The sequence below is a fragment of the Vulpes lagopus genome, chromosome 11 (genome assembly GCF_018345385.1).
Source record: "Vulpes lagopus strain Blue_001 chromosome 11, ASM1834538v1, whole genome shotgun sequence".
In the NCBI taxonomy this organism is placed as follows: Eukaryota; Metazoa; Chordata; class Mammalia; order Carnivora; family Canidae; genus Vulpes; species Vulpes lagopus.
In genome coordinates, this window is record NC_054834.1 from 17810862 (window position 1) to 17831548 (window position 20687).

General features: G+C 35.4%; 1 protein-coding gene across 9 annotated transcripts in view; it reads left to right on the plus strand.

Moving 5' to 3' along the window:
• PHTF2 (putative homeodomain transcription factor 2) overlaps positions 1 to 20687 on the plus strand; it is a 114443-nt gene that overhangs the window by 60554 nt on the left and 33202 nt on the right. For all 9 annotated transcript variants that reach the window (XM_041722752.1, XM_041722755.1, XM_041722757.1 and 6 more), the window contains 4 exons: positions 5847 to 5916; positions 6496 to 6654; positions 12469 to 12634; positions 13561 to 13725. In XM_041722752.1, the coding sequence (XP_041578686.1) occupies positions 5847 to 5916; positions 6496 to 6654; positions 12469 to 12634; positions 13561 to 13725 (560 nt within the window). The remainder of the gene's footprint in view (positions 1 to 5846; positions 5917 to 6495; positions 6655 to 12468; positions 12635 to 13560; positions 13726 to 20687) is intronic.

A 20687-nucleotide genomic window follows, 5' to 3' on the forward strand; every position in this document is an offset into this window, starting at 1 on the left:
GCTAGCATGAAAACTATTTTTTAAACTAAATTTGTTCTGTTTCTCAGCAATTGCTCCTTTTTGATAATAAGATTTATATTTTCATTTGCATAGATAATACTAATCTGTGTGTTCCTGCACGAGCTAAATTTAATTTGGGCCCAAAGAATGTTACTTTAGTTGCTTGACATTTTCTATTTTGTATGAAAAGGTTTATATTAGATTGAAAACCAGTGTTTATAGTTTCTTAAAAGTCTCAAAAAAAATCTCAGTGTTTAGACAACTTAGTCATCTATAATAAAGAGCAAGATTCTTTGCCATTGGTCAGTTTTAATCTTTAAACTATTTTCAGGAAGAGTTAAAGTTGCTATAAGCACCTGCTATGTGTTAAATACAGGATTAAATCCTGAGGACAGCAAGATGGAATGTATTACAATTTTGTTGATGAGATTCATAATTACAAATGAGATCAGTTCAGTTAAGGGAGGGATATGTAGGCCTCCACTGGAGAGTGCAGGGGGAGGCAGCCCTGGGGAGGTTAGGGAAGACATCACAGAGGAAGTGACTCATGAGCTGAGTTTGACAAACATTAGGGAGAATGAGGAAAACATTCCAGATAGAACGAAGAGCATATAGAAATAAACATGCAGGAAGGATGGAGCATGATTGACTAAGGAATCCTTGAGGAGCTTGGTAGGTAATAGGTTGGATGGAGGAAGGAGATTGGGGCGGCCAGTCAGGAAGCTTTACAAGAAAATAGGAGTCAGATACTGCCTCACCCTAGAGAGTCTGGATGTAATCTGGAAAACCATGAGGGGGACATTAAAGGATTTTAAGCAGGACTAGTTACCTGATTAAATTTATGTTTTAGGAACTTCACTCAGGCAGCACTAAGTGGTATGGGAAATACTAGAAGAGGAGCAGATTTAAAATTGTGCTTTAGAAATATTTAGGTGGTACTTGGAGTAGAGATTGGGGAATAAAGTGTGCCTGTGTATACACGCATATGTGTATATGTGTGCTCTGTTTATTATAACATTATATAGATGCAGCTCTAGGAGTGAGGAGATTTACACTGGGTGATGACAGTAAAAAGCTGAGAATGGAACACTACAGAACATCAACATTTAATGGACAGGTAAAGGAAGAGATGTAAGTGAAGGAGGTGAGAGATCCACGAGACAGTAGTCTAGCAAGAGTATCATGAAGAGTAAAAATACCTCAAGCAAGCAAAGAGCAGCATACGGGTTTAGTAAGATACCTTGAAACCTCTTAAGCTGCTCATCACAAAACACTACATTCCTCACTTTTTGGAACTATTTTAATGCCAAAACAGAGGTTAGGGTAACGGAGGATTATATTAGTCTTTCCTGGGTGTACTGACAGGATGAACTTGGAGAACTATAGCTTTTTTCTGAAATATATCTTCCTTTAAAGATAGTATTTTGTAATAGTAATTGTAGAATTAAAAAGTATTAAAGTTGACACATTATTTTGAATTAAATAACGGGGTCTATTTGTTGACAAGCCTAAAACATTCCGTTCTTGCTAAACATTTTAGTTGAGGCAGGTTATTTGTATTGTAAAATAATTTTGCATTTATTCTAAGGGAGATAGAGAAATTACTGTGATGTATTAATATTTGATTTCAAAAGAAACCCAAAACACTGCCCCTGGTGCCCCAGAGAAGACTCTGCGGAATGCAGTGAATTTGTCCTCTCTAATGGATTGTCTGTATGTCACAGCAGTGATCAGCAACTAAAGAAACAAAAGAGCCACGAAAACATGTTCCTTGGAAATGTTTATTTTTTTTGAATTGAAGACCCTTACTTGATATTGCTAAGGTTTTTTGTAAGTTGCAAATTATTTTCTTCTTAAACATTTTAGAAATTATACCTGAAAACTTCCATTCCTTGATCACCTTGACCCAAATTTAGAAGTAAATGTGGAATTTCCCCCCAGTTTTAGTACTTACTAGAATTGTATAGCCTCGGTAAAAAGAACTATGCTATTTAAAGTCATTATAGAGGAAAAACAGGATGGGGGAAACTAAATAGGATTTCTGGAAAGTGAAACTGATAGTTACATCCTTTGGTAGGAGTCACAGTATTATAATAGCTCCATGCATGGGAAGCCTGCATCGTTGAACAGAAGTACTTTCTAAATTTAAACAGCTGTTGTAAGCTTTTTGGCTCAACATTATCTGTGTACTTACAGATTTTTAAAAATTCAGAACTTAAAAAAAAATTCAGAACTTCATACAATTTGTGTTATTGTGCCTTAGGAATGTACTGTAAGATTTTAAGTGTATATCCAAAAAAATATATTACTTACATTCTTACAGATTAATTGTATTTGTAGTGTCTGATTGTTTCTACTTTCTAATTTGATCACTAGTTATTAAAATCTTTTCTTTTGAACTTAGTTTTCATTTTTTGTTCATTTAAACTTTTTGATGGTCCATAATTATAGTTAGTCCTGAAAGCTATGTTATTTTGTGTGAATATAGTTTACTCTAAACCAATTTAAAATTTTCCAACTTATTGGGCACCTGGGTGGTTCAGTTAGTTAGGCATCTGCCTTTGTTTTGGGTAGTGATCCCAGAGTCCTGGGATTGAGCCCCACATCGGGCTGCCTGGTCGGTAGGGAATCTGCTTCTCCCTCTGCCCCTCACCCTGCTCATATTCTCTGTATCTCTCACTCTCTCTCTCAAATAAATAAAATCTATTAAATTTTTTTAAATAAAAAATAAAATTTTCCAACTTAAAATATCTACTTAAACTGATTTTATGAATACTTACATATGAATACTAATATCTTTTTTGTGATTAAAATTATAAATGTTATATGATTTATCAATGAAATTCTTCTTTGTTTTTCTTTTTTTAAACCCTCTAAATATTCTGATAGGTTACCTTGAAGGGAGTTTTATCAGAAGTGGCAATTATAAAAAATATAAGTAAATAGATAAATAGATCAATAGATACATATATATGGGGCGCCTAGTCAGTTAAGCATTTAACTCTTGATTTTGGCTCATAATCTCAGGATGGTGAGATCAAGCACTGGGCATGGAGCCTGTTTAAGATTCTCTCTCTGCTTTTCCCTCTGCCCCTGCTTCCCTCCGAGACCCTGCTTCACTCTCTCTTTGAAATAAAATAAAATGAAACTGGCAATTGTGTTGTGACTCTACAATGTAGCTCAAAATAAATGTTTTAATGAAATATAAAATAGGAAATGAACCATGTACAAAAAAGGTCAAGAAGAATGAACATGTTGAAAGACAACACAATTGCATAAATCAAGATAATTTACTGTTCCTTTCATAAGGACTTTAAGTTCTTAAAACAACCTGATAAAAATTTTAGGTATACAGCAATAAGTTAAGCTTCAGATTTGTCATAAAACATTGGCAATAAGATTATTTTAAAATTATTAGAAAAATAATGTAGAAGTAAATCAAAATATTTTACTGTTTTCAAATTTGTTGACAGTCACAAAGATTAAATCTTAGATTTCATACCAAATCGAAACAATGTTCTATTAATGAAATTTTGCTTTAAATGTGTATATATTATTAGAATTGCTTTTCCAATGTGCAAAACACTGGGAGTGATTCATAGTCTGCTAGCCACTATCCTGACATTAAAATGGGAAATGAGTGGATCCCTGGGTGGCTCAGTGGTTTAGCGTCTGCCTTCGGCCCAGGGCATGATCCTGGGGTCCTGGGATCAGGTCCCATGTCGGGCTCCCTGCAGGGAGCCTGCGTCTCCCTCTGCCTGTGTCTCTGCCTCTCTCTCTCTCTCTCTCTCTCAATCTCTCAATCTCTCTCTCTCTCTCTCTAATAAATAAATAAAATATTTATCTCAATCTCTCTCTCTCTCTCTCTCTCTGTGTCTCTAATAAATAAGTAAAATCTTTAAAAAATAAAATAATAAAATAAAAAATAAATAAAATGGGAAATGAAGTACAGATGCAGTCATTACTCACAGGCGTTACATTCTATAAAGTAACCATGAACACTTGAGTTAACAGATACTGACCGTTGCTCCACCTCTAGTCACAAGTCAAGTGATCGATACCTATTGTTGTTTTATGTATTTTTCTGTTGAAAAACACCTTGTTTAATATAAATTGTTGATGCATTAACACTGAACTCATGGCCAGCGACACTGTAACTCATGACCAAACGTAGCTTATCTAGATCACATTTTCTCAGTGAGGCACATCACGGGCTTCTTACATTTAGGAACACTAGACCGCACTTCAGTGCTGTGCTTAAGGGCCATTTTAAACAACAAAATTACCAAAAAGAAGTACCAAAAAAAGCAAAACCCCAGCACTAAGTTGACTGTGAAAAGGATACTTATTTTCAGCATGAGAGCTGAAATAAGAAGGCAGATTGTTGCCTTGTTTGACTTCACCAGGGAATGTGCACATTGGGTGACTCAAATTTTTTGCCACTCTTTGTACATGACTGCAAATGACTACAAAAGCACAGCAAGTATTGATTGGGGGATACAGATAAATTCTGTGAGTAGGATAATTTGCAAATACAGGATCTGTTAATATGAGAATTGGCTATATTTAAAATTACCATGGCTCTGTCTTCTGTCCTCTTTTCTTCTCTTTTGTTTTTGTACCTCTGAGTAGTTTTCTTCTTGATTTCAGGAAACATTTTTGGTTTAAACATCTCAGTTAATTCTGAGCTCAAATAGCCTCCTATTATTTGTTTTAGATGCAAATAGTCCTTAACTAAAAATTTACCTTAGGGGTCATTGTTACTTGGATCAGGACCAAACAGAATTTACTGCAGTTACTTGATGAATTAAATGAATAGTAAACAAATCATCTAAACACTGCGGCATATCTCAGCACTTGGCTCCTAAAGAATTTAGCCTAATCTCTTCTAATTTTTAACATACTAGTCTTAAGTGTGATTTTTTCCCCCGATGATTTTGATCTCTATCTCTATTCCCACCTCCACTGGTGGCAGAAACTTAATGTTCAGTAATTCCGAGTTTAAACTAATTCAATTCATGACTTCTGCTTTTCCCTCATCCTGCTCCGCCTGGGCATGGCGTCTGATTTCTAAGGTGATTAGATTGCATTGTGGTCTCGTTAGTGGTTGGCATGTGAACATAGTGGCCACCTTGAGATGGGCATCATCCTCTCTGGGTCTTAGCTAATTCCACCCCCACTTACTGGCATCAGCTGAGAAGTCTGCATCCCAGCATTGTGAGCCACTGCTTCCTGCAGAAACGCCCCAGCATCATGAAGGCCCCTTGAGGGCCTTTCAGGGCCACTGCACTCCCAGCCAGCCTCTCTTATGCATATCTGGGTCCTAAACAGTCTCATGGACCATCTCAGACTGTACATCCTAGTTGGGTGGTAGTGATTGTCTTTGTTTTAGACTTTTACTTTTAGTAATAAACAGGTCTCTCCTGTTACACACATCCCCAAATTTATCCTTTTGGAAAGTAATAAAATTTATTACAATACTAAAGTTATGTTCCAATTATAACAAATATATAACGTGTTTATATTTTTGTCCATTATAATTAAAGTTTTTTTAATTGAAATCTTTAGAATTTATCTTCTGTTATTCTAAATTTGAAGATATATATATTGAATTCCAATGCTATTTTTATTGATGTATAATTGACTATAAGATTATATTTACTTTTAGATATACAACATGATGTAGTATTTGTATGTACTGAGAAATATATTGTATGTATTGAGAAATGATATCACTATAAGTAGTTGACGTCCATCCCCATACACAGTTACAAAGATTTTTTTTTTCTTGTGACAAGGACTTCTGAGATCTACTCTCTTACCAGTACTACTTTAATATATTATAGGGTTTAAGGAATAAACCAAAGAAAACAGCGCATGTGAAACCAGACCTCATAGATGTTGATCTTGTAAGAGGTGAGTCTTAAATAAATAAAAGCTTAATGTAATTAGAAATTGACCTTGAAGAAACAATTCAAAGTGGGTTAGATACAGATTTGTAGAAATAAAAGCAATGTAAGCATAAAGTGAAGGTGGGAATAGTATAAGAAAGAGATAATGCAGGTGTTTAAATACCATTGACTAGTCTGTACTCCCATAAAAATCAGTCCAAGAAATAATAATAAAAGAAAACCAGCTTGTGTTTGCTTAGCAAGCTATATGGCTTGGTTATAAAAAATTAAAGTGATAATTTTTAATTCTTAATTGGAGCTTACATTTGAACTTCATCTTACGTTTATAAAATATGTGGGAGAAATTCTGCTGTTATTTCAGTTAAAAATAGTTTTTTTTCTGGAGTACCTGAGTTTATATTAATATGATAGCGTGAGAATGTTTTTAAACCTGTCCACTACCCAAAATTGGGCATTTCTCACTCACAGTGTAATGCAAAATAAAATTATACATGGTTTTTTGTTCTTCACATTTTGAAATTTTTTCTCTAAGGAAATTAAAGAATGATAAATGTACTCTGTCATTTTATTTTACTTTTTTCAGGGTCTGCATTTGCTAAGGCAAAACCTGAAAGTCCTTGGACTTCTCTGACTAGAAAGGGAATTGTTCGAGTTGTGTTTTTTCCCTTTTTCTTCCGGTGGTGGTTACAAGTAACATCAAAAGTCATCTTTTTCTGGCTTCTTGTCCTTTATCTCCTTCAAGGTATAATTAAGTGATAGAAATTAATTTTGCCTTATTTTTCAGGGTGCTATGTTTTAAGCGTTACTAAGACTTTCTAAAAAACATACTAATCACACTGAGTGTAAAGATACACATTTATTGTGATATTTTATTTAATAGGACAAAGCTGGTTTAGTATTAAAATGTTTGAGAAAACAAAGCAGTTATTTTCCAGTATAATTTTATGAAAATTAGAATCTGTGGGTGGCTAAAGAAAAATACAGATGGAGAGGAATTTAGCAATTAGAAAGTCTCTTCAAATGCATACCATGTATACCTACCACACCAGTCGTCTTTTATGTAAGTTATACAAGTTCATTTTCCTGTGTCAGCCATGATTTCTCTTCTCATTTAACCATTGTGTTCTGAGACTGCCCTCATTCCTTACTGAGAGTCTATGTGCCATTTTCTTTTCTTTTCTTTTTTAAAATATTTTATTTATTTATTCCTGGGAGAGAGAGAGAGAGAGAGGCAGAGACACAGGCAGAGGGAGAGAAGCAGGCTCCATGCAGGGAGCCCGACATGGGACTCGATCCCGGGTCTCCAGGAACAGGCCCTGGGCTGAAGGCAGCGCTAAACCGCTGAGCCACCAGGGCTGCCCCTATGTGCCATTTTCTGAGTGCTTTTCAGATTCTTGTTTTAATTCTCACAATCACACAGGGAAGTATAGGTACTGGTATTTGCCTAGCTTATAGAAAGGGGACCCGAAGGACCCTGAAGCCACAAAGCCACACAGTCTGCAGATTCAGGTCTAGGCCGTCTGACTGCAGAGCCATATGCTTACACCTCCAGCAAGCTGCCTCCCAGTGCAGCGGCGCTGTGGTGCCCAGTCAGAGCAGCAGTGTACAACACATAATATAAGACACTGTAGAGCATTTGGAGGGATGAAGAAGACGCCACTCACATCCCAGTACTCTAATAAAAGCAGTGATTTTAATTTAGTGGGCACCTTTTCAGCCTTTTTTAATGTCTTGGTTTTTAAAAAACATTGTAATCCTGAATGATGATTTAAATATGTTTTATCAACAACTCTTAATAGAAGATAAAAATCTTTTTCTTTCCCAGATAAATGTCTTTTAAATAAAAAGTGTAATAAACCTATAGACTTTCATTTAGGAAAATTGTTTCTTTTTAGCCAGAGTACATCTTACATACATGAAAAGGAGTGAACTCTGAAGATTTTGTGATTTTTATCAATAGAATATGTGTGCTTTTCTCATTAATGAAGTGATAAATAAACATTCATTGCAGAAAATTTGGAAAATGTAGGAAAAAAAATAAAGAAAAGAAACCTACCCATAATCTTGCCTTTCAGTTTACTTTGTAACATTTTTTATATGTTGAGATTATTCTATATAAACAATTGTATTTTTTTGCCATATGTCATCACAAGCATCAGAGTCTTAAAAATATATTTTTAAATTATTGTAAAATACTCTATCCTACATCAGTATTGGACATTTAAGCTTTTTGCTGTCTTTTACTATCATGATGACTAATTTACATTGTAACTAAAAGTTCACATATTGTGTCTGAAATTCACTTACTGGCTTATCTGTGTTAAATTAAATAAGGAAGACTGGTTAGCTCAGACGTGAAAAAGATATTTTTCAGTTCAGAACCAGAGTTTAACATTATATTTGTTCCTAAATGATGAGCACTGAGTATTCTCCTAGTAAAGCTTAAAGAAGTGACTTAACCTGTGTCACATCACAGCCAGTGACAAAGTGATGATATGACCCTTAATGACCCTCAGGAATCTGCTGGTACCTTTCAAAACCCCCGGGCTTCCATCTTTTTGCATATAAAAATAGGGTGCAGTGTGCTAAATTAAGACCCCATTCTCTATCCCACCCTTATCTCCTAAAAGGTAGGAAGAATCCTGTGCAGTCAGATTTGGTTTGGTATAACTAACTATAGTTATTTTACTTCAATTCCATGCCTTTTGAGTATCTCAACTATATATTCTCAGCTCCATTTATACTTTTTGCTTATATCATTTCTCACCCAGATTACTGCCAATAGTCCTATCTTCTGCCTTCTATCCATTTACCTTTTAAATTGCAAATCCAAACCAGCCACTTAAGGTCTAAATCTCTTTCTAGTTATCATTGCCTTCAAGAGGAAAGCGAAGTTTTTTTTTTTTTTTGAAAGCGAAGTTTTTAATCAGTCCCTTGTTGAATCTTCCCTCAGGTTTTACCAGACTAAATTAGCTCTTTGCCGTGGTACTTTTTTTGTTTGTTTTTAATCCTATATGCCTTTGAATGTGCAATTCTCTTTGTTTGGTGGCCCTTTCCCCTTCTGTTTCCCCTAGTCTGCATCTACTTGTTCTCTCAGTTAGATTAGGCATCAGGTGTCACCTTCTGTGAGAATCCTTTCCTACCTGCACTTTAGCTGTAGGTCTTCCCTGTGTGTATTATATAGCACTCTTCATAGGTATTGTATTAGTCTGCTCGGGCTGCCATAACGAAACCACGGACTGTGTGGCTTAAGCAACAGATTTATTCTCTCACAGTTCTAGAGGCTGGAAGTCTGAGATCGGTGTGCCATCAGGTTGCTGTCTGGTGAGGTTTCTTTTACTAACTTGTGGATGGTTACCTTCACACTGTGTCCTCACATGGTCTTTCTTCTGTGTGTGAGCAGAGACCTCTGGTATATCTTTGTCTTAAAAGGATGTCAGCCCTATTGGATTAAGGTTTCATCTTTATGACTTAATTCAACCTTTACTACATCCATATAGGCCCTGTAGGGCTTCAACATATGAACAGGACAAGGGGCACAATTCAGTCCATTATAGTATTTTGTTTATGTGTCCCCCTTTTCTTCTAAATTGAGGAGGGGCAGGGAACAGAGACTACGTTTCTTTGTCTTACTATTCCCAGTGCCTAACATCTGCCACTAAATCTCAAAGATTGACAGACCTGAAAATTAAACTTTATATAGTTTATATTTCTGACAGTTATCCTTAGAGTTCCACTTGGCGAGTATGTGAAGTCCTGCCTTGGAACTTTTGTGCCTAATAAAACATTTTGTCTTCGTTGAGCTCTTCAGGAATCTGTAGAAGTACTGTCTAGCAAAAAATCTTCTGTCTAGTTCATAGGACTTCATTAAATGATCAAAAAATATAAATTAGGTACACCTGGGTGGCTCAGTGGTTGAGCATCTGCCTTCAGCTCAGGTCGTGACCCCAGGGTCCTGGAATCAAGTCCCATATCGGACTCCCATGGGGATCCTGCTTCTCCCTCTGCCTGTGTCTCTGCCTCTCTCTGTGTCTTCATCAATAAATAAATAATTTTTAAGGTGTAGCTTAGCATTATATAAGAGAAGTGAATGTTTTCTCCTTAACCCTTCACTCAAAGGGGAACTGTATGTTGGACATTATACCAGGACCACTGTCTTAGGAACTGAGGCCATGGAAGTGATATGGACACTTAGGCACAGCCAGGAAAAAGAGGAAGGAATGAAGTTGCCCCTCCGCCCCCAGCTTTTCCTGATGCTTTCTACTGGCAGAATTTCACAGAGCATAATAACTTCCTGTCAAGATACCAAGTACAGTTTGCCGGTTCCAGCCCCACCAGGGGACAGTGGTCACAGAGCTGAAAGATTACAGATAACCAGCAAGAGGCCATATAAAATCTGAAGTACTTTAAGATGTTCTTTGTGCCTGAAATGCTGAACTTTTTTTTTTTTTTTTTAAGATTTACTTATTTGAGAGAAAGAGCAGGGGGAGGGGCAGAAGCAAAGGAGAGAAAGAATCTCAAGCAGACTCCCCGTTGCATGAGGAGCCCTGCTTGGGGCTTGATCCCAGGACCCTGAGATCATGACCTGAGCTGAAATCAAGAGTCAGATGCTTAACCAACTGAGAAACCCAGGCGCCCCATGAAACCTCTGAAGTAGCATTTGCATTCCCCTTCTTTTTAAAGAAAGTTAATGATAGCAAATAAAAGTACTATTTGCCATTGTGAAGTACACATTTTCTTATGTAAAGGGGTTTTTCAAAGTGTTCTATATGTATGACCTCACTGGAGTTTATAGTACCTATATCCTATTTTATTGTACAAAAAAAAATAAATCAAGGCTCAAAAAGTTAAAGGAATTTAATAAGGGTCACATTAGAGTTCACATTAGAAACAACAAAAACTCTATATTTTTCAAAATTGTAGACTCTGTTATAAAACAACTAGAGAATTTGAGTTAAATTCCAAGGTAATTTATAAAGATGATTGGCATTTTTAAAAATGTAAGTCTTTTTTTTCTTTTGAAAGAAACTTATCATTCAGGAGAATATAAAGTTGAAAGCTGTGTTTATGATGCTTCTTAAACATGTTAGGAGATAAAGTGGTATTTTAAGCTTGCATCTTGGTATGCTAGCTTGGCCAGGATTCTCTCAGTTGCAGGTGGCAAAAACCAAATGCAAACTAGCTGTTGCAAAAAGTGTTGCTTTTGTTTTTGTTTTTACCACTGATCATAAAAATTTTCAAAAACCCAGGAAACTAGGTAGACCAGGATGGCTGTTTGTTCAGTTTGCTTGGGACTGTCCAACTGTCTAAGTCTACTTGTGTCGTCCTGGTGCGTTTATTAACAGCTCTCCTCTCACTCTCAGAAGAGTCCTGATTTACATGATAAGTTACATAGTCGTTCTAAATAGCATATGTGCATCTTTTTATTAAATCATTATTCATATTTTAGAATATTTACTTAATATATTTTGTTAATTTATATACCTCATGATGTTTTTACCCCTGAACACAACATGCTTCTCTTCAAAATTTGCACATTACACAAGCACATTACAACAGTCACACCTAATAAAATGAATTAAACTCCTAATTTTCAAATTCTCCAATTGTTCCAAAACAGAATTAGGAACTCCTAGGCCCTATGTTCAGGTGTTGCTGGATCTAGAGGTTCAGATGATGACTTCACTTTCTGTGCTATTAATTTTGTTCTCATCATGCTGGTCTCATTCTTAAGGAGGTGGCCAAGGCGGCCCCTGGCAATTTCCTAGTTCCACAGTTCTTACTGTTTGTGATGTAGGAGAAAGACTTTCTTTCCAAGTATCTGTATTAATCCCTGAAAAAGATTCTGATTGGTCCTGTTAAGGGCACATGTCCGTCTCTTTATTAATTCCTGTGCCTAGAATTAAGACTCTGGCAAGACTAGATTACTCGCTATCCCTGAAGTGGGAGAAATAAAACCATTTGATTGACAGATAAAGAAGGCCAATTCCCAAAGGACAGAGACTTAATGTCTGGCAAGTGTAAAGGATGCTGAACAGGCAAAAACAAGATTTCTTCTTCATATGGCAATGGTTAGCATTGGTGAGTGTTTACTGGTTTTCCTGAAAAATATACCCAAATAAATTTATTATTCCCAAGTGGATAAACTTCTATTGAAAAGAAGCTCTTGATAGCCTTGTTACACACCTATCATAGACTTCCTTGTTTGTAAAACAAAGAAATTAAGTGCTCTTGAGGTTAGTGGTTCTTTTGATTGTGATCTTATCAGGAATGCTCTTAGATTCATATGCAGCTGGTTTTCATTGCAGCATTAAAATGTGTACTTTAAAGACTTTGTTGGATGTTATCTTGTTCCAGGAGCTTATTACTGAATAGTGTGGTTAGCCAGTGGCAAAAAAACAAATAGTCTAAAAGAGCTTGTCTGGAGTAACATTTTTAACTTATTTAAATTTAGAAAAGGAATCTGGCAAGAAGTGATGTTAGAACGATTTTTTAAAGTTTTGAAGAAATGACTATCAGATCTATAATTAAACATATTTTCTTTCCCTTTTTGTAGTTGCTGCAATAGTATTATTCTGTTCCGCTTCTAGCCCACATAGTATACCTCTGACTGAAGTGATTGGGCCAGTATGGCTGATGCTGCTCCTGGGAACCGTGCACTGCCAGATTGTGTCAACAAGAACCCCCAAACCTCCTCTAAGTACAGGGGGTAAAAGACGAAGGTATTCTGTTAAAAGTGATCTTTTTGTGGATTTGTGTAATTTGAATCTGGGATTGTTCTTGACTCAAATAAAATATTATCTTATAAAGTCACTCTTTCAAATAAAGCAGAAAGCTTCAGAGTAAGCTACCTAATAACTTAGTTTATGTATTTGCTACAAGGCCATTATGAGACCACATACCTGTCTTTGTTGTTTTTGCTTTCTTTCCTAAAGCTCATTTCCAAGGCACCTAATATCATTGTAGGGAATATATTAGCTGGAATTGCTGATAATTCCCTCTGTTCACAGAATCTTGTACTTACACTTTGGCAAAAACAGTAGCCAGGAAAAAAAATTCAGCTAAATTCTGTTTATTAATTGCTATTTGAAGCTGTTTATATTGCCCCTTGATTAAGTAAACATAGCAAGTCTCACTGGCCACTCAGCACAATGGAGTTCTGTTTTAAGGGTCTTTTGGAGCGATTCCTCTTTTGAATATTGTTGCTAAGAGATTGTGACATTTGCAGTTTGGGGATGTTGAGATTGAAGCCTTTTTCGTTTGAAAAGATAATACCTACATTAGATAAATAGCATTGCTGATTAGTCAGATTATAATTCTCTTTGGTCTAAATTTTCTTCTTTCTTCTTCTGCAGATAAGTGGCATTCAAATAGGGAAGAAATGCTTTGTAAAAATCTGTAATGATATCATTACAACCTGATGTCCACTGACTTGTCAGTGTGAGCAAGGAACAATAACCTAACATTTAGAGAAATCGTTCTTGAATATGTACCTTAATGTTTGGATTAACTTTTATCCAGTTAATCTGAATTTTATTGTGTATAAAAGTTCTGTGTTTATGTTTCATCAAAATTTTCAATGTGCTACCAAGAAAGTTGTTGTTAAAATTTTAAAGCTACATTCTACTTTTAATCTCTTCTGATGAAGGAAATTAAGAAAAGCAGCCCATTTGGAAGTACATAGGGAAGGAGATGGTTCTAGTACCACAGATAACACACAGGAGGGAACAGTTCAGAGCCACGGTACAAGCACCTCTTACAGCGTTGGCGCTGTCTTCAGAGATCTCTGGCATGCTGCTTTCTTTTTATCAGGGTTTGTATTTATTCAAGACTTTATATGGTATAGAGATGCATTATCCCTTTTCTGGCACTTCCTTCTCTGGTAGTGAAGATTAATGAGTTTAAATATGACTGTCTCATTATGGATTTTGTTTTGATAAATTATAATGCTATAAGATAATGGAAAAATAGAGACCATAAAGTTTACTTTGGGATATGTGTAAATATACCTATCTGAAAATGAGTGTATATCATCAAAGTATATATAGTTGGGATTTCTTGCTTTGGGTTTATTTTGTGCCTTGTCAAGTATTATTTTACTTCTATGAAATTGGTTATCTATTTTTATCAGCACTATAAGTCAAATTGACTATTAATGCCATGTGAGTTGTACATTTTTTTCTTAAATCTCTGCTTCAATTGTGTAAAATTATCTGACCTATGGCATTGTTATTTCAAGGAATTAAATGTATACCATAGTATGAAATTCTATTTTTATACATTGGGCTCTTTGTATAGTTTGTATCACAGTAAAGGTTTACCGAATAGGAAAATATAATTATAGCAAACTGCAAAAATAAACCTAACTCAATCTTGTATTGTTATCTTGTATCTCAATACAAGAATGAGTAATATAACAATTCAGTTATATTGCTAGTTTACATAGATGTGTGATCAGTTTGAAAAAAGTTAAAACATATGATCAAACTACTGAGTATAATGATAAAAGTTGCTAAGTTATTAAATGAAGAAAAGGGATACTGCACATAACTATTTTTTATCACTTTTGTTAACTCCTCTACTAATATCATTGTTTCATCCCCTTGTGATTGTGCTCATATGATAAAGTTTATCATGCATTATAAAATTAAGCATTTGTATCTTGGGATATTTTCATTGCTTGTAATTTTGAGGGAAATTGAACAAAAGCCTAATAGTCTGAAGTAACATGGCATTAGATTGGATCCCCTGACTAGTCTAACCACCTGTTCTTAGTCCAGAAAAGATACAAGTTTTGTTTTGTTTTGTTTTGAATTTGAATTGCATTCTGTCTCTCTTTGTTAGTCTTTTTTTTTTTCTTGGTAATAAATAGCTTTCTGACAGTAGGATGGGATCATTTAATCTCTGTAAAGTCAATTTCTTAAGCACATTTCTCAAGACTTTCTGATGAGCGGTTATAAAATAAATAGCACAGTGGATATGTTTTGCTTTGGGGGAATCATTTAGTTGTCTTGGTTGCCCAAAACTGATATAGAATATCAGTTCTATTATGTAACATTCAAAATGCCCCTAGACAGGTAGGTTAATACCTTTGAATTCTGCTATGTTTCTCTAGTCAAATGAGATTCAGACTTCAGTTTTTTTTCCTTTTGAGCTATTAGAATGACCTTGACTACCAGCCACTGATAATATAGTAGCTAAATCCCTTTGAATTTATTCTCTTTAAAATGACAAGTTTATAATCTGAATGTTTTTAAGGATGCACTATTTTCGGCTGTCTCATTTGGAACTGGTTTGCTAGCATCTGAATGAGATTGTTTTAAATATTAGGTACAAAGAGATCTTAAGAAAAATGTTAATTTTGGAAGTTCTAAACTGAGTTCTGAAATCTTGATGATGTCTCATCCTTTCAAGTTTTTATAAGTCAGAAAGAGAAAGATCAGCTGAGACTTAAAATTGTTCCTGGTGATAATAAATTGAAAAGCTGGAAACTCCCATTAAGGTATCTGAATTATCATAACCAATGGGAAGATAAATGTATAACCACACAAATGTCTAAGCTTTATATATGGTATGTTTTGTTTTTTTAGATGTTAGAATGAAAACTACTATTTTTACATCCTGTGTTTACAAGTTGGAAAAGCCCTATTTATCATTTCTAAGTACAGTTCATTCTCAGGATAAAACTATTTTTCTTAAACAAGACATAATGTTCTCTATTTATTTATTTTAAGATTTTATTTATTTATTCAGGACAGAGACAGAGAGAGGCAGAGACACAGGCAGAGGGAGAAGCAGGCTCCCTGCAGGAGCCCGATGCTGAACTCAATCCTGAGACTCCTGGATCACGCCCTGAGCCAAAGGCAGACGCTCCACCACTGAGCCACCCAGGCGTCCCATAACTTTCTCATTTAAAAAAACGTAGGAATTATTGTAAAAGAACTCTGTGAAACTGAGAAAACAAAGCCAAAGAAAGTTTCAATTTAAAAAGATGTAGAAATTAACCATATTTCATGAGTATTTAGTACTTTAATTTCAAAGAATTATAGTTTTAAATTAGCATAATTGTAATTTCTACTAAGAAGATTTGAGTAGGAAGAATTATATCTTGATAGTATATCTCTTCAGCATAATACCTATTTCAGACTTTCAACACTTAAGCTTTTTTTTACATGTCCTTTAAGATTAATTTCACCCTTACAATATCACTGAAAAAGTCAATAATAAATTGACTTGGTGGATTAGAGACGGATGCCAGAGTAAAACCAGGTCACATGTTAACTCACTGCCTGACTGACCTACCTTTTTTTTTTTTTTTTTTAAGATTAGAGGGCTTGGGTGGGTCGGGATTTTGATTTGTTTTTAAAAGATTTATTTATTTTAGAGGGGAGGGGAAGGGAGTGGAGGAGCAGAGGGAGAAAGAGTCTCACTCAAGCAGACTCTGTGCTGAGCGCAGAGCGTGATGAAGAGCTTGAGATCCTGACCTGGGCTGAAACCAAGAGTCAGATGCATAATCCACTGTGCCATCCAGGCACCCCCTGACTGACCTACGTGAAAGATTACTGTCCCATTTAACCTCCATATTGGATTTAACACTTAAATGTTAAAGATTTTTAATAAATTGATTTTCTTCACATAATGCAGTACATACACTGTATAATGTTAAGTAAGAGTGGAATGTAGTCCCACCATAAATTTTTGGTACATGGATTAAAATTTTGGTTTTTAGTGACTGCAGTTTAAATGGTTCAGTCATTTAAGCTGTAAACTGGGTGAAGTTTGTCTCCCATGGACAAGGGTGAAGACCATGTAATGTCAGTATATCCCAGATTTTAAAAAATATCTTAGGCCAAAACTAGATAACTCATTACCTTTGCTATAGCCACTCTATTTTAGAATTAGATGAGTTCTAGAAAAATTACAGGTACCATATATAAATTTGGTACATAATACATAATTTGGTATATACCTCTCAAACTTAGGTGTTGTAGAGTATATCTGTATCTAGGGAAACCTAAGTACCCAGACGTCTTTGAAGGGCTATGTTAGCATATCTTCAAGGTGTATGCATAGCTGCACACAGCAGTGATGGTGATATGTAGGCTTTTGTGTCATTTTCTTATATCTGAGATTTTATCCATTCTGTTACTGTAGCCTTCCCTCCCTCTGGATTCCTGACCTTGTAGAAATAAGAGCAGGACTTGAAATTTCATACCATGCTGTAGAACAAAAGCTATTTGCTACTGTTAACTTTCCCCATAGCAACTCTCTCATGTCCTTTAGTAGTAGAAGGATGATCTTCAGTTGAATCTGTTTATATACCTTCATTTTTTTGTCACCTTCTATACACACACACACACACACACACACACACACACGCCCCTTTTCTAGAGCACCAATAAACATTTCCACCTTTTTCTTCCCCAGGACAGTACAGAATGCCGTAAGTGTTCTTGATTACCTGACGAGGTTTTTCAAATAGAAACACACTGGTTTTCATGTGTTTTGATTTTGTTTATTTATTTATGAGAGACAGGCAGAGACCTAGGCAGAGGGAGAAGCAGGCTTCCTGCTTCTGCGGGAGTTGATCGTAAAACCCCAGGATCACAACTTGAGCCAAAGATAGACGCTCAACCACTGAGCTACTCACATGCCCTGGTTTTCATGTTTGATACAAAAGATTTGAAATTTCATAAGTTAATAAGTTATTTAAAAGTTGTGTCAACTCTTTGGTTAAAGTTTTCAATATTGAAAAACACATCTAGTTTTATGATTTATTTTTGGTATAAGTTGTACATTTTTTGCATTTTTCCAGGCAGGACCAATCATTATTCATCTCACAAAGGAACTACCCTAATTATACTACTTCTGTTTTTAAAAGTCATTTCTTTCTGAGAGTATTTGCTACATAGAGCTATCTTTCTTGAGTGTCAAGCATAATACTTTAAAGGTCATGCCATTCAAACATTCACGCAGTAGGCTAGTTACAAAATTAGCTATGAAGTTATAAAACATGGCAAGCTTTAACCATGGCAGTGGATTTGCACATTGTTTCTTTGCAAATGCTTTTTGTTCAAAATCCAATGCAGGAAATACAGAATAAGTAAGATCAGTATAGACTTGTTATGTCTCCTGTTTTCAAGGCAGTACTACCTCACTGCCCACATGCCTGTGACTCATGTTGTTTGGGTTGATCTAAAACAAAATTGTTAACTCTGGTTTTATTAAGCAAATGTATTATATGCATTCAGTGTAGCTGTCAAAAGAGATTTTTTTGTAGATAATACTAAAAAGTACCATTTTTTCTATATTGCAGTACTTTTCGTGATACCAGCTTTTTCTCTATTTTATTTTATTTTATTATTTATTTATTTATTTATTTATTTTTTAAGGAGCCCAGTGCAGGGCTTGACTCAAGACCCTGAGATCAAGACTTCAGCTGAAATTAAGATTCGAGCATCCAACTGACTGAGCCACCCAAGAACCCGCCTACTCTGTTTTTTTTAATTTGTTTTTCAGTAGAGAATGAGATTTAGATATATATGCTTATTTTAAAATCAAAATACTATTTACTTTGCTTTTATATTTGTACATATATTAAAGTTGATTTAAATGAGGTAGCTTCCCTTTAAAAAATATTAATATTCCTAAGTGGAATTTTACAATATTAATATTTTAAGTAAATCTCTCAGTCCCACTACCTTTCTCTAGTATCTTTGTGCCCTAAAACAGGGAGTGGGGGTAATTAAACATCTGAGTCCTGGTAACTGGTGTTCTTTTTGAGAAATTAATATTATTCTGTGAGGTCCTGTCTTTCAGCTGTTAATGGCACTATGATACAGTGATCGGTGGTAGAACTAAACATTACCTGGAGCAGTCACAGTTTTTGACCCTCTTACCTACATTAATTAGAATTTAGCTCTCCTACTCTTTCTCCTTTCAGCATTTTCACTATGCTCAAATTCAAAATGTCCTTATCAGGGTACAAATCAGTTTGTACTTTTTAAAAGATATACTTTGATTTTGAAACAATTGCAAACTTACAGAAAAGTTGAGAGAACTCCCATATATCTTTCACTCAGAGCCCCCATTTAAATTCTGCTGATTATCCCTATTAATAGCCTTGTTGCTTCTCGAGAAAGCTCTAATCTGGGATCTTGTGCTGCACAGTGGTCATGTCTCTATAGTCTCCTTCAACCTGGAGCAGACATCAGCCTTTCCTCAATTTTCACTTTTGTCACTTTTTTTTTTTAAGATTTTATTTATTCATGAGAAACAGAGAGAGAAGAGACACAGGCAGAGGGAGAAGCAGGCTCCATGCAGGGAGCCCAATGTGGGACTCGATCCCGTATCCCAGGATCATGCCCTGAGCCAAAGGCTCAACTGCTGAGCTACCCAGGCGTCCCTTTTGTCACATTTTTTAAGACTAAAAGGCAGTCCCTTTGTACAGAGTTCCTTAATTTGGGTTTATGCCTCTGGTAGGGATCAGAGTCCAAGTGACTTGTGAGTGTGGAATATGCATATCTCTTCCCACCTCCAAGGTCAGCATTATCATTTGGTACTTGAAATTGGGCCATGATGGTATTATTTATACCATGGAAATCAAGAAATACTACAAACAAGGACTTTTTACCTCTGGAGAGCTAGTTGTTTAACATTTAACTAATTCAGCATAATACTGAGTTAGTAGCATGATGTTTCTTCATGATTAAACCCAAGTTATACATTTTTGGCAGGAATATAATAGAAGGGATATTTAGTTCTTCTCGTTGCATCCTATCAGGTGGCAAATGACATAAATTTGCTCCCTTACTGATATTTACATTAATTGCTTGATTAATGTAATATCTGTCAGATTTCTCCATTATAAATTTATTTTTCTCTTTATAATCAACAAATGCCCTATGTGGAGACACATTAAGATTATAAAAACAATCCATTTCTTATCTCACCTTTACCTTCTAGTTTTAATATCCATTGATGATTAATTATTACCTCAATTGTTGCTATGATAGTTGCCAGATGGTGGTTTTTCTGTTATTCCTTTTACATTTGTTAGTTGACATTTTCCTTTAAGGATAAGCTTTCCCCTATTTATTTACTTATGGATTTCTATTTTATTCAGTTTGTTAATGTCATTATTCATTTCAATGATCAGATTGGCCTAAATTGGCAAATTTAGTGGGACCGCTTTGAGTAGTTTGTCTTCTCTGATATGTCCCTTTCCTTCTTTGGTCACTTTCTTCCTTTCTAGGGTAACAAAATGTATTACATTCAGCTTGTACTCCTCTGCCACAGCCCTGAAGTCAACCATTTCTTCTAGGAGGGTAGTATATAGAAAGCAAGATCTGAGTGCTAGAAATGCTTACAGATGCTGTGGTATTACTATCCCCAGTGGGTAGAGCTAGAAAGTGTGTGTGTGTGTGTGTGTGTGTGTGTGTGTGTGTTTATCTCTTTACATTTAGATTTATTTCTGTATTTAGATGTATTATAAGCCATGAATTTGCAATAATAGCTCCAGTTCAAATATAGTACCTCAGAGTTCATTTTATCTTGTCTTTATATCTTCCTTCTCTATCACTGAAAAACCTGGTTCCCATTGTTCTCAATAAACTAATTTATTTAGTTAATCTCTAGATATAGCCCCTTCCCAGCCCATTGAGCTATGGCCACGCTGCCCCTCCCATGCCACTGCAACAGATCTTGTGCAAGAGTTGTTATTACCAGCCACTTCCAATCTGCCTCAATTTGAATTTTGAGCTACTTTGTAAACTC